Genomic DNA, 14,702 nt, shown 5'->3' with positions numbered 1-14,702 from the left:
ATTTTGGGTGCACCCTTGGACTGACTTTAGGAAGCTTTAATCTTAAGTACATGTGATGGGTTTCTACAGTATTAACATTAACTTACTAAAACTTATATTGTTTAAAAGCATTCTCAGTGAAAATAGTGTGTGTTAATTATAGCATTTGTCATATATGAACATGTTTAGATCCATTCATTCTGACAGCTTACTTCGAGCTACTGAAATGGCAAACTAGTAAGGAAACATTGTGGATTAACTAATGACATTGAGTCTAAATGAACTGTAAATTTCATTATGGTCTGTTTCACCACCTGTTTTAAGGACCCAGCCAAAGTTTAAAGCACTTAATCTCACTGATAATTGTTATTTCTATATGTTGTACTTCAAGCAGCTGTCTTGTTACATCACAATGTATTATTATGTAACAAAAGGTTGAAATTAAGCTTTACTGTATATGCAGAATTGGGATTTCAATTATTATTTTAAAATCTGATCTTTTTGTGACTACATGATTGGAGCACATACTTCATAAAAACACTTTCAAAGTTGGGACAAAAGTATGGATACAGCATCTTCTATATGTCCTATAATATCATTGTGCATGACCTTCTAATTCTTTATTAGTGATTATGACTGACGACAGCTGTTCTTTGTGTCTTTAGAAATGGTTTAATTTAAATGCATCTATTAAAAGTACATAAAGCAATGGTTTCTTTGCATGGTCAAGGTTGGGAAGAAAACACAAGCTGTTACCTTATAGGAAAGTTTTCCAGATAATCAAGTGTTATATACATAAACAACTAGTAAAAAAATAGTCTGGCATGATATAGAAGCTACTGGAACATGGGCGACACTGTCCACAGTCATGTCATTTTTTACCAACCTTTGCAAGATACCACTGTTCCATATATATTTTGCAGAACTTACTGAAATTCTAATACTGCCATAACACGTCTGTTACAAGTGTATGCAAACGTCAATAAACAGCAGTAAACACATTTAATGAGTCTCTGGTAAGTATTATTTTACAGCTATGAAACCTTAAATAATGTTGCACACTATCATTTATGTTTTAATATTTATGCTAAATAAAATTAAAATACAATTTACAGAAATTGACATGTTATGACAGTTATTTTGTTGCTTTTTAAAACAGTGAAGAAAGTGAAGTTACATTTGTCAAGGTTTTGAGTTGATTGACATTTTAATGTTAACAAATACCCATGTGCAAAATCTAATAACATTAACATGTTGCCCATGTTGGCTCTTCTTTGCTGTATGTCAAACACTGGACCTGAGAAAGTAACAGTATTAAGTTAACAGTCGCCATCAAAAATATGTTGTGGTGTGTATTTGAGAAAGTGGAGCTTGTCACAAATCTGAGAGCTCATAAAGCAGCACAGTCACACTTACCAGCCCCATAAGGTAAAGTAGAGGACAACATATTCCCAGAATGCATTTCACAGGGGTCAGTGTGCCAATTTTAGCAGCATAGCCAATAGCAGGGCAGGAATCCTACTTCACATCCAGGTTCGAGTTACGAACGATGGTCACACACACGTACACACACACACACACACACACACACACACACAGCCACACAGAGGGACAGAGAGAGTCACGAAGTCAAAGTAGTTGTAAAATAGGAAGTACATGATGTCCTACCTGCCTTAAATACAGCTGAAGTGAACTTCTTTAAGATAAACATGTGAACAGCTGACTTTTACTAAGGCTGGGGAAAAACCCCAAACTGACACTTTTTGTTGAGTGGAAATTTGCCCAAATTATCAGGTTAAATCCAAGAACCACCCATGAACAGTTTTGAGATGAATCTGACTAAAAGATGGGTGATCGGTGGCTCAGAGGCTGCTGAAGCCCCAGAGTAACTCACCACTAAAATAACAGAATCTTAATAGCAGTCCTTTCCTAATGCATCCATATGAAGTTAGTTTGCTTGTACTATATATTAAACTCATCTAAATGTTTATATTATACTCCTCAAAATGGAACCACTGCCACTTGCACCACCCCTGTTCTAGCCCAGGAGAGCTGCATGATTTACATGGCCCCTCCAACGTGCACAATCTCTAGCTGCCCCTTATCATCTAAGGGTAAAGGAGTCAACACAGATTTGTACCTCACACTGTGAGAGTTCCCCCTCAATCGTGCAGGCATTCAAATCAGTCCCAGGTATCATATTGCTTATCACAGTGGCAGAGAGGAGAAACCCCACCCATCCTGTCCTCCCACAAACACAGCCAATTCTGTTTGTTGAACACCCAGCAAGGTTGGTGTGTTAATGCATTAGACCACTGGACAACCCAATGGCCTTTTCATTTGACATTCCTTCTGACTTTTTGATGGTCCTAAATAATTCTGCCTGTCTGCATTGTTCCTAAGCTTTAAAAAGTTCTGTTTTTTTTATCTAATATTTGTAGGATACAAGAAGAGCTTAGTGTGAAGTCTGAGACATTTTCTAGAAGGCTCTGAAAATGGACAGGCTGTGTGTGTGGACATTGCAAGCAATTTAAAAAGTATCTGGGTGATGAAAACAAACACATGACTGATGTGTACTATGTGTTTCAGTAAAACTTGCAATGGTGTTGACCTTGGCTTGGTTTGAGACACATGACACATGTGGCTAAAGCCAAGTACTCTTCCTGCCAAAATGTAAAGAACCATTTCGAAATAATACCAACATAAATAAATGATTTTATTATTGAAAACAAAAAATGTTGGAAACTGATGTTAGGGGAGGAGTAGCACTTTCTAAAAAATTTTGTAATCTAAATCACATCATGTGAATAGTGTGCAGATATCATATTAAGCGCAATTCAACACCCCAAGACAGTTTTGAAACATCATATGATGTTGACAGTCTGTTGATCTTTTCATTAAGTAAGAGTATATAGAAAGAGTAATACTAAGATATAATATGGTCCCTCACTTCCTCAGGTTGACCTTAAGCACCTGCACTCAACAGCAGATTTTCCCTTGCTTTAATACAGGCTAAGACCTTTGGGACACATTTGGGACTCTGGAGTGTCCATCTTGTGCCAGGAAAAGAGGTGTAAAGTGCTCGGAAAGATGTCATAGACAGATTAGATTAATCTAAGAAGGTTGAAGAGTGATTCTGCATTTCATCTGGTCCACGTATCTTACACACATATCCTGTTACGAGCTGATGCTTTTATTACTCCAACTGATGTAGTCTTGCATCTGGTGCATTTCATTCCATCCCAGTACTGACTTCATGGCTGATCATGGAGACTTTAAGGTTTTAGTAATCAATGTATTGCACCTCTATTTCATAGTAAACCCTCAGCCAAACTAATCAATTCTGCTGAAACAATGCTAAGGTGCTTATCTTGCTCCCTTTACAGACAGTTGGTAATCACACTTTTGGTATAGAAGAAACTGCAAAAGCCTTCACAAAAGCCCTGTCTTTAACCAACAGCAGACCTTTACCATGAATTGGAACAGTGACTGCAAGCCAGTTTCTTATCCAATGTCAGTGCTTGACGTCACAAATACTATTTTGACCAAATGGTCACATATTCCCACTCGAAATTCTTGTGTAAAGCCTTCCCTTTATAATTACAAATAGGGCCACTCCATGTTTAACTAAAAACCCATAGGCAGTTGTCTGCATTGTCTGCTTGTGATATTATGTATCTTTACCAAGAGTGTCATTAGTGAGGTACTATCATACCAACTGGATAAAAAAGAATGATTGAAACCAGTCCTGATTTAAAAACACAAGCTTTATTCTGTGCTATACAAACATTGTCATATCTTAACACCATTCCTGCATCCATGAATTCACACCATCTCTGGAAGTAGGCACGCATGAGGAAGTGGAATAGAATGTGTACAATGCACAATGGAGGAATATCCTCTCTGGAGGAAGCTGCAGCTGGAATAAAAGCTGAATAAGTTAGTTGTACAGTTACTAAACAGTGTGATGACTGGGTGCAGGTTGTTCTTGGTGTGAAGGGAACAGCCTGCACAGTCTATGCAGATTCCACTTTGGTATGATTAAGCTGGACGTACTCCAGAGCCGGCTGCTGGGAAGAGAGGGGAACAGCTTTAGTTTCAGAATTTAGTTGCTAAATAAACAGTTGTTCTTTGTTAGAAGATGCCAGACCATGTTTCTGTGGTAGCACTGGTTTATGTTTAGAGACACAGGACATTTATATGCTTAGGGCTGTGTAAAGCCAGTGCAGCCACTGGACTACAAGTACTGCCAACTGGGCAAACTAAATATTAGGCTGGGAATTTAACTTTTATACAAAATAGCCAAATGTGACTGTTGTTCTATAAAGACTCCTCAATTCCCATCAACTTCTCAATTCCCATCAATCTTTTTCAAGTACTAACTGGATAAAGTATACTTTGTGTTCAGACATCACACTACACCATTAATCAGAGGTCCCTTGGAGTGTTGGAAATGTATTATTGAATACACTGTTTATATTAGTGTGCGATTCAATGTCAGATTAAGAAGCCAAGTCTATTTTATGCTTGTCCCTAAATAAAGCTACAGGTTCCTGTTTAAATCACTGTTACCACCAAAGCCAGTACCAATAAGTTCCAAGTCCTTAGCACATTAAATAAAAGGTGCATGATGCTCAAAATATTTTATTCCTTTAAATATTCTTAATTTTTTGAGAACAATAATTAAATATGAATATTACTAGATGGTTTCTGGATGGGCCTGGTAGTCTGAATAGATAAACATGGAATGAGCTTAGGATCAATTTAAATGCCCAGTCAATTATGTTAGTAAATTCTAAATGTCAACACCAGTTCAACACTTTACATGGTGTCTGCACAGACTCTTGTTTTATACCCGTGACCACACCCATGTCCCCTACATAGTGTCTCTACCCCTCAAGTAATGAATGGAAAAACCTTGCTGAAATCTGCAAACGCCAAGTGTACAATCAGATTTGACAACATACAACTTCAATGAATGAATGAAGTAATTATCCTTTTCTTTAGTGTAATGTAACAAAAGTACTGTATAAAGAATGAACATATCTGTTATGTTTCTGTATATCTGCATAGTTCTCCACTTACATCCACTTGATCTGCTGAACCTACAAAAACAAGAGGAAGAGGATAAGTGGAAGAAGTATTGTTGGTGTGAATATTATGAGAGATAAATCTTGCAACCCCACCTATCGTGCTTCCTTTAATTAACACATACCACAGAATGTATACACAGACAGTATACACAGTCTAATAATCAGTAAGGGACAGAGTGGATATTTTTGTCAGGGATATAATGGTGGAGTCTAGGCTTTTACTGGGCTACTCAAGGACTTTTGTTGGGCCACTGTTGTTTTGGCTGTATGCCTCAGGTCAAGTTGGGACAGGACTATTTGGGAACTAAAGACGCCAAATGATTCTGTTTTCTGTTATTCAGTTATTTTATTTTATGTATTTACAAAATGTCTTGTGCTCTTGATCAAAATAATAACCTCCATAAGAAACAGCTGCGCACCATTGAATTATATTTTATATATTTTTTTATATCATATATAGATTCCTTTATTTTTAAGTTAGTCAAAACAAGTTGCAATTTAATTGCTGTGAAATATTTGCACTCACCTTGTGTGCATTCCTGCACCTCATGCTTCTCTGTATCTGTATCATGCACCACAGGGGCTTCTAGAACATAGATACAGCCATTATTATGGGATATAAATCATATTTCTGAACACACACCTTTTTTCTTACACATGTTTTTTTTCATTAATATGTATTTACAGCAGTGTTATATCCCAACAGACCTGGCAATTCATCTTGATGTGACTGCGACACCTCCTTTGTATTAGTGTCCACATCCTGCATGGGAGGCGAGTCACTGTATGGCTGCATTTTCTCATCCTTTATGCTCTCATCTTCTGATTCTATAATACACCAGGGTCTTATTATTACACAAACTATTTATTCACAAATGCCACAAACATTATATTGAATTTTTTGAATAATTCCTTAAATTCCAGATTGCCTCCTGAATCAGAAAAGACTATTAATTTATTTCTTTTACATTAAAATTGTTAATAAAACTTTACCTGAACTCGACACATTTTCGCTCCACACATTTCTGCCCATGATACAAGGAGTTGCTGTAATAACAAATATTTAGACTGTGATTTATTTAGGTCAAACCTTTACTATACTCTATACTATACTACTACTATACTATTACTAGCTACTATACAATAAGCAAAGGCAGGATTAGTGATTGGGTAGCTGGAATAGTGCACAGAATTAGCAAATAATTCTTGTTGGCTACCTTTTATTTCACTCTCCTAGATCTCTAGGACCCTGGAGCTACACTACCTGCCTTACCACCATGCTGCCATATCTATATATAAAATAAAATATAATATGCGTGAATTACCATTGACTGCAGCGTTGTCCTCAATATCAAGTGTCAAGCTTATTCTCATTGGATCATCTGATTTATGATGTCCAGACTTTCTGAAAATGGAAGTATTTATTATGCATCAATTCAGGGACAAGTTTACATTTATTAGGAAAATAAATGAAATAACAAAAAGTCAGAAACACTCACACAGACACCTGCACTGCTCTGTTTTGTTTGCGTGGACCTCGTGCTTTCTTGAGGAACATGACAAGAATGGCGATTATGAGCACCAACAGAAAGATGCAAGCCACACCAATGAGAGCCTTCTTCCAAATGGCCCAATTCACTGTAGAGGAAACATGCCACATTAACACTAAACGCTAATCACTGCATGTCCAGAACATCTGCAAAAACTGGTCAGCATCTTTCATGAAATGGCCAAAAGTAAGTGACACGTGACAGCATTAATACAGGACTGGCCCACCTTTTGTGGCTATAACAGCTTCCACTCCTCAGAGGAGGTGGAGCAATTGTGAGGTCAGAGACTGATGGTGGTTGGAGTTCCTTCACATGAAACTCATTGAACCATATATTTCTAGAGCTCAGTGTGAACAGTGGCCCAGTCATGCTGGAAAAGCAATTGTCACAAAGCATCTAATTTTCATATTAATTTATATTTTGGTTTTATATAATTGATTTAATTAACCAAGTAATATTCTGAGGTGTTCATAGATCTTTGGCCATGTACTGTATAAGGTTAACTAGTATAATAGGTACTATCAGGATAATGTTGTTTAGCCTCGTGTTTAGGCTATAGTACATCAGAATGCATAAATGTAAATTAAAGGGACATTTAAAACTATTTAGATTTTTATTTATTTTTTTTTTTTCCATATTGGTCATTTACCTAACAGATATGGTTGTGATTTAAATATGCTCACGGTAGTTTAACAAAACCAAAAAATGTAGATAACTAAACAATAATAGGTAGATAATAAATAAAGTAAGCTAAGTCTGACCTCCGATGGTGACAGGAAGACTCTGCCAGGTCACATTAGCATCATTGGACGCTTCACAGTAATACCTTCCTTTGTGGTTGCTGGTAATGGAGTTGATCGTGTACATTTCTTTAGTCTTGCTGATGCGTGTGGTGAAAAGTGGAGCTGAATCTCCAATGCGGTACCAGGTAAAGGTGATTGGGACAGTACCCTGGTGCACACAACAGTAGAGGCGGAGGTCCGTGTTCTCTGTGGCCATGTAGCCCTTAATGTCAAGGGTCAGCTCAGGTATGGATACAGTTTCTAACATATATAAGCAAATTCAAAAAATCATAAACAATGAAACAATTTTATCATTCTACAAACAAAACAAAATGAGAAAAATTTTTTCACTGTTAATCCTTTTTATCTTTATATATTTTAGTACTCCATATGGGTATATTGTTGATTTTGAATACACTGATGAGCCACAATATTGCTCATGTTATGCTCATTCCATAACAATTTTGTATGTCACTGTCAAGGATGTACTGAATGTTAGACTAATGAAAGTTACTGGTAGTACATTTGTTGAATGCAGGATGTAGGTGCAGGTATAACAATTCTGCACTTTAGTTCACTTCCTTTGACCTCACAGGTCCAGAGCTCCACCAGGTGAGCCTGCTAATTGGCTCTGTTCTTGGCTTACTATAAATGTAATAGCACTCTTGGAGCATTTCATATTTAGTGTGATATAAGCACAGTAACAAATTTGCTCTTACCTATTTCTTGTGTACTGAGGGCTTGGCTAGATTTATTGTACAGTGGTCCCTGATTCTGTGCCCGGCAGGAGAAGCTCTGACTCTCATTTCTGTATCTGATAGAGGAGATGTTGAATAAAGCATTACGCAGAGGTCCAGTCACCGTCGTGTGTGCCACTGGGTGGTGTGACTTCAATAAGGTATAGTGGATCGGTAGCGTTCCGTGCTGGCTCTCACAGATGAGCTGAAATGGCTGTCCTATTATCACTGGTCCCACTGTGCGGATGACTGGGACAGACACTGGAACTGAGAAACAGTGGAAATAATGAAAAGAAGTTATGCATAAGAAGCAAAGCTGAATATTTCTATCTATTTTTTTTATAGAAATCATATGTAGAAAATTAGTTATTTTAAAGTAATTGGCTGCACTTAATGTAATTGTTTTTCACCACCACCAATTATTTATTGTATTTTTTTCATTCTCATCTCATCCTGGAGAGTTGTGATGGGTCCGGTCCCCCCACAATCACCAGGTGCAAATGCAGCAACACACCATGAATAGGACACCAGTCTATTGCAGGGCCTCAACCACTACGCAGAGAAAGCCACTCATGTACATATCTAGATGCCTGATTGGCTGACAGCACCGCTCAGGATTCAAACCCTGAATCTGTCTAAACTAAAGAAAAAAAACATAAATAATTTCTTACCTTTAACATTTAGAAGCAATGACATGCTGGTTTTGCGGATCCCTTTAGCCTCAGCTGTACAGGTATAATTTCCTGAGCTGGCTTTGTTTGCTACACTGTTGTAGATGGAGCTGCGTTTCAAGAGATGCTGGCCTTTAAACAGAGTGTACCTCACATCTGTATTATTGATTCGTTTTTTGGAAATATCGTAACTCATACAGTTCAGGTGAAAGTTCTGTCCCTCGAAGACCTGCTCTGGAGTAATTTTTAGAACTGGTGCCGAAAACAGCTCTAGGTGGAGAAGTTAAAAAGGGTGTGATTAGTATCGCTTTATTAAATAGTGCAATGTGTAGTATGTATAAAAAAAAGTTGTATCAAAGTGAAGTTTGAAATGGATGACATGTGTAGGTGAGTAATAACACCCTACATTTTACCTAAATTACTTTAACTGGTACATGACACTTGGTCAGATCACACACTTAAAACACATAAAGCTGTACCAAATACAAACTGATGCACATCCCATGGTGCTCAACCAGGGTTGCCAACTTGGTATTTCCAAATTCCCGAAGCTTTGTAATTAAGAACAACAATCTCTTCAGCTGCACTCCCTCTAATAAACACCTTACAACACACACATATTACAAATCAACAGAATTAGAAATACTGTAGCTTCAACACCCTTGTTGGCAACATACTGATTGTAACATCCTCCCATAGAGACAGCAATGCTCCACATGCACCATGTTTTGTTTTCCCACTTTAATGAAAAGCTAAAAACTTGGTCTTTTCTGATAAACAACAGCACCTCAAAAGCATTACACATCTCTACCCAGCTCTGCTTGTATGAGATTGTATTAACTTGCCAGTTACCTTCAACTGCCAGCCAGGTTGTGGAGGACTTCTCCACATTGTTCTTTTCAGCTTTACACGTATACCTTCCAGAGTCGTTTGCAGTCACTTGAAAGCTGTGAGTGAATGATGTGCTATCTTCATGCAGCAGCGTGTTTGCAAAGAGGAAGACGTTCAGATCACGCTGGTAGCCTGAGACGTTACAGCTAATGTGCACCCGGTCACCCTCCACAACATCGGCATTGGGCAAAATTCTTATCGATGGTGTTATATTAAGTTCTGAAAACAAAGAAATATAGATGGGGGAAAACATGAGACATAGTCACTGTGTAACTGTGCTTAAATGTTTTGAGAAAGCTCAGTGCTCTGATTCAGATTGCAAAATCAGATGTTTAAACTGTAAAAATATCATCTCAACTACACAAATGTATGTCTTCTTTAAATGAAGAATTTCGTTGCTTGAAGCATCTAATTGAACATTAATAATTACATTTCTTGTTCACAAAAAAAGATTTCCAACATTTTCACTGAGCAACTTTTTGTTAATGTAGCACTGTGTTACATCCAATTCCCTATTTATCACACTTTTTAATGGTTTGGGAACTGAGGATACTAATTGCTGCAGTTTTTCAAGTGAATCTTTTGCCCATTCTTGCTTGATGCAAGGGTTATGGTTAGGGTTAAGGTTAGGGTTAAGGTTAGGGTTAGGGTTAAGGTTAGGGTTAAGGTTAGGGCAATTTACCCAGTCAATTGGCCTGGTCTGATACTCCTCTTCATTATATAATTCATGTATAATAGAAGACAGTGTTTCTGTATAGACTCAATGTGTGGCTTTCTCTTTGTGTAATGAGACCCAAATGGGGTTTGTATGTATGGGTCCTTGGTGACATTTAATTGTATTGAACATCTAATTTCACAAGCTGATACCATGAACCGTTCATCAAAAGTTCAATCATTTTATTAAAATTTTTGTCTTGTTGTTAACATTAAGCTCCAGCATCAGGAACATTTCCAGAGTGAGGAACATTTAAAATCCTGTTGTACTTAATGGATTTTAAAGAAAACACAAAGGTTCAGTCAAAACTAGAGTCTTTACCTTGTACATGGATTTCCACATTGTTGCTGTTGTTGGATGATACCGTGCTGGGATGTAGCGAAAGCCTGTAGTTACAGTGCAGTTGGATCTTGCCCCGTTGATCAGGCTTGATAACAATGGTCACAGAATTGTTTTTGGAGTCTTGTGTGTTTAACTCTTGATTGTTTAGAAAGAAGTGGAAGGACAGACTACCAGTCTCCTCTGGTGCACCACATGTGGCTGTAATCTCATCCCCCTCATTGACAAATCTGGGGTGTACTTTCAGCTGCGGTGTCTGCAAACCTAAATGTGCACAAAAACTAGGATTTATAAGAGCTTGAACTTTTTTTAAACATATTCCAGATTATGATGAAAAAACGTATGCACTATACCTGTCACGGTAAGACTCAGTGTCTGGCTGTCTTTTTTCCTCTTCTCGATCTGGACTTGGCATTTGTAAGAACCTGAGTTGGAAGCTCTGGCAGGGACAAGGCTGCGCTCCACCACCGCTTCACTGGTTTCCTGGGAGTAGATTACTTCATTGTTCTGTAGGAACCTGAAGGTCTGGACAAGCTGTGAGGAACTGTGGTAGACCTTGGCCTCACAATGCAAGGTCAAGTTGGTGCCACTGTTTACTGTGGCTCCTGGAAGGAGGTCAAGCTTTACCCAGTCTATGGTGAACGCTACACAGAAAGGAAAAAAATGAGCTTTTAAACATGAACGTATAGAACATAATGTTGACCAGTACACTTATAGTTTGTCGTGACATTTTTTCTGTCTTGAATTTTTGAGTAATGGTGGTGTCACAACACTGCTGTTCTTGAAATGAAGTTCAATTGAAATGACACAGCGTTCCTTTAGAACCAGGGTGCAACACATAACACAATATACACTTTGCAGACAAAACAGTATAATAAATATAAAGAACTACAATAAATACAGGGCACAGTTTCTAACTGAAGGAGTGAAGGGGACGGGACCAAAAGACACTACATGACAGGTGTTGGACAGTACACGGTACGGAGTAAATGAACTAAACACTGATAACAAATATAAAAGTGTTTATGTAAGTAACTTAATTCTGGGAGCTGGTAAATATTGTTTTTTTTTAATCTAAATTAGAAGTAATATATAAAACAATAAAACATGTGCTTTCCACAGGACATCATTCAGATGTTTTTCCCCAGTGCATTAACAATGAAAACCACACAAACAATAAAGGGAGTCTACAGGAAAACCACACAGAGAATAAAGTAGTCTTTAATTCTAAGTTAAGTTGGAGGAAGGAAGGAAGGAAAAGAAGCAAGAACAAAAACACAATTCCACCAGAGGTACTCAGACCCAGTGATTTTTCACCTCAAATTCTTACTTATACATTGAAAGAATAAAACATGCTGAAAAGCTGAAAACTGTTGTGCGTTTGGCATTATGTTCTACCGTTATAATTCAGTTCTATTTAAACTTACCACTGGTGTACAAACGAGCATGGGGGCCAGTTCTTGTTAAATAACCAAGCAACGTATTGAAATTGTTTTTCCTTTTAATATGGATGTTTCATCTCATGATGTTCCTAAAACCATTTTTAAATAATTTGCCAAATGAGTGGAACCTGAGGTGTTAACCAGGTGTCACATTATCATAACATTTCATTCAAATTTCAAATGCAAGTGCCATAGACTGGGTGGCATGATACTGCAGCCAGTAGAGTGGGTGCTGTGCAGTACGGAAATACATTATGGTTCTGATTCTTACCTCGGTCACCACGGTCTTACCACGGTCTTACCACTTATCACTCTTACCATGGTCACTATGAGGCTTTTTGCTTTTATTTCTATTTTTCTCCATGTGTTTTCAGAATCCTTCCACCTCCTGCAAACATGCAGTAAGTGCATAGGACACGGCACAATGCCTCTAGATGTGAGGAAGTGAGTGTGTTGCTCTGCAATTGATCAGTGCCTTGTCCTGGGTGTATTTCTACCTCGTGTGTAGTGTCAAGTAGTGTCACACCTGGTACGTTGCTGTGATTGAACGGATTGGCTCTAGAAATCAAGTTGCTTAGAAACCTTTACACAGCTAAATGAAATTACAATAAATATTATACTGTTTATTAATATTTAAAACACTTAATATGTCTTGTGTCCCAGCTTTACTGATGCATTAAAAATGGATTGCCTACAAATTGGTCATATGATTTTGCAATTGATGTGGCTGCACAAACATGATTCCTCCAGCAGATGGCAGATGCATTAAAGAGGCCCAATTTACACCCATGGTGAAACATAACGTGCGGCCTTTTTTAGCCAGACAACAAAAGACTTAATTTTCAAATATTTGCCCAATACTGACAGTAACCCAGAGCTATTTACCTGTAGTTTATAAAAAAAAAGGAAAAAAAATATGTATGTACAATGACAGCTTATTTTGGATAAAGAAACAAGTGTAGAACACCTCCTCTCCCTTAAACTGTGGATAACCGTGTGACAATTGATTAATAAATATATTTTCTGTGGTGTAATCCAGGGTTTCTACCACTGTTTACTAATGACAGTAAAGAAGATAAAAAAAACATGAATGCAATAAACATAATGGAAATAAATTACTGCCTTATCATTTCTTAGTGGCTGACCTTTAAGAATGCTGACTGGTTAAGAGATGGAGCACTGCTATTAAAGTAACATTTAGCTGTAGACCTTTTAATGTTTTAGCTTGATTAATGGTGCAAAAAAGTATTTGTGGGCATCTGTGGACTGTAATTCAAAATGCACAACCATAAATGCAAATAATTTGCAAATCTATATTAATCCTCTGTATTAAATGAAATGATAAGTATAATAGTAATAATAATAATACACTGTATATATTAAGTACACTGAACTCTAAATTACTCACATAGTATAAATTGTGACAGTATATTACTTGGAACAGATTTGATTTTATAGTTGATTGGTCTTTCATTCATTCAATCACTTTATTAACTGCTTTAAACTGGTCAGGATCATGTTGAAACAAGTGCATAGTACAAATCCATCGCGGGACACCACTCACATATTCACTCTCACATTCACAAATGTACTTACTTATTAACACCAATGGTGATTCTAAGTCTTAATCACCTTGTTTTTGGGACATGGCTCGCCCAATAACTGTAGTCTTGGGTTAATGGCTAAATGTCCCCACACACCCCATAGACATGCTATATATAAAACCCAATTCCCAAACAGAAAACACACCTTGCCAGTTATTCAAATAAGAATTTGGTCCGCAGCAGGTATGCACCTACTTTACACATAGTAATTCAAGTTCTGTCTGTGAAAACAGCCACAAGCTATGCTCTAATATTCAAAACAGCCGAACACCAGAATAGCAAATGGTCAGAGAGTCTACAGCTCAGTAAAGATTAAATATGAAACTTACCTGTCTCTGCCTCCTGCCCTGCACAGAAGAAAGGAATGAAAAACTGTAATGAAATAAGTATGAAGATTAAAGCTTAACATAAATACTGAACTAAGATCATTTTAAATTCTTACACAGGGTTAAAAGGCAAATCAGGACCACAGAGGGCCAAAAAGGCCAGCGTTGCATCATTCCAAGTGAGTTATCTAAATACATATGTAGATACATGAGGAAATGAAAGCTGGAGAGTGTGGTGGAGCAGGAGCTGTTCTGTACAAGCCCCTTTCTTTGTTTTTACTTTGACCAGGAAGAGAGTCTTGCTTCCTCAGGATGTGCGCATTAAGTGTAATTAGTTGGCTTGTGCTCTTTAGCAGACCACAATGCAAAAATGACTAAATGTGAATTATTCAGCCACTAATACTGAAGAATTAAATTTATTTTAGATACAAAGTAATTTAACAAGCATATACTTCATGTAAAAACAGTAATTGCCCCCCATGGTTACTTGCTTTAATAACTTACTTTACCAAACCACAGTGAGAGCCATTCATTTTTTTATTGGAAAAAGAAAAAAATCTAGTTGTTGCTGGT

The 14,702-nt window shown here is 37.3% G+C and overlaps 1 protein-coding gene across 2 annotated transcripts; it reads right to left on the bottom strand.

Annotated features, from left to right (window-relative positions):
• Nucleotides 1-3,731: 3,731 nt before the first annotated feature.
• Nucleotides 3,732-14,302, bottom strand: pecam1a (platelet and endothelial cell adhesion molecule 1a). Of its 2 annotated transcripts, none has more exons than XM_063018938.1 (15): nucleotides 14,246-14,302; nucleotides 14,133-14,150; nucleotides 11,111-11,401; nucleotides 10,740-11,021; nucleotides 9,665-9,922; nucleotides 8,813-9,082; nucleotides 8,124-8,408; nucleotides 7,384-7,665; nucleotides 6,572-6,710; nucleotides 6,398-6,477; nucleotides 6,066-6,119; nucleotides 5,781-5,900; nucleotides 5,599-5,658; nucleotides 5,065-5,084; nucleotides 3,732-4,049 (listed from the first exon to the last, which is right to left on the bottom strand). In XM_063018938.1, the coding sequence occupies exons 1-15, from the start codon at nucleotides 14,298-14,300 to the stop codon at nucleotides 3,996-3,998; spliced, it is 2,268 nt and encodes a 755-aa protein (XP_062875008.1). In that variant the 5' UTR covers nucleotides 14,301-14,302; the 3' UTR covers nucleotides 3,732-3,995. The 2 variants fall into 2 exon arrangements, with proteins under 2 accessions (XP_062875008.1, XP_062875009.1); XM_063018939.1 differs by having other exon boundaries at nucleotides 3,732-4,046.
• Nucleotides 14,303-14,702: the final 400 nt, after the last annotated feature.

Source organism: Trichomycterus rosablanca, chromosome 22, assembly GCF_030014385.1.
Source record: "Trichomycterus rosablanca isolate fTriRos1 chromosome 22, fTriRos1.hap1, whole genome shotgun sequence".
NCBI classification, from domain to species: Eukaryota; Metazoa; Chordata; class Actinopteri; order Siluriformes; family Trichomycteridae; genus Trichomycterus; species Trichomycterus rosablanca.
Note: the sequence above shows the minus strand (reverse complement) of the source record. Positions and strands in the feature narration are given on the sequence as shown.

Bases quoted from the DNA above. Each gene is read 5' to 3' on its own strand.
- pecam1a (XM_063018938.1), bottom strand. From the start codon at position 14,300: ATGCAACGCTGGCCTTTTTGGCCCTCTGTGGTCCTGATTTGCCTTTTA. The intron at 9,923-10,739 runs GTAAAGACTCTA...CTTTGTTTTCAG, and splicing joins TGTGGAAATCCATGTACAAG to AACTTAATATAACACCATCG. The intron at 5,901-6,065 runs GTAAAGTTTTAT...GGTGTATTATAG, and splicing joins CGAAAATGTGTCGAGTTCAG to AATCAGAAGATGAGAGCATA.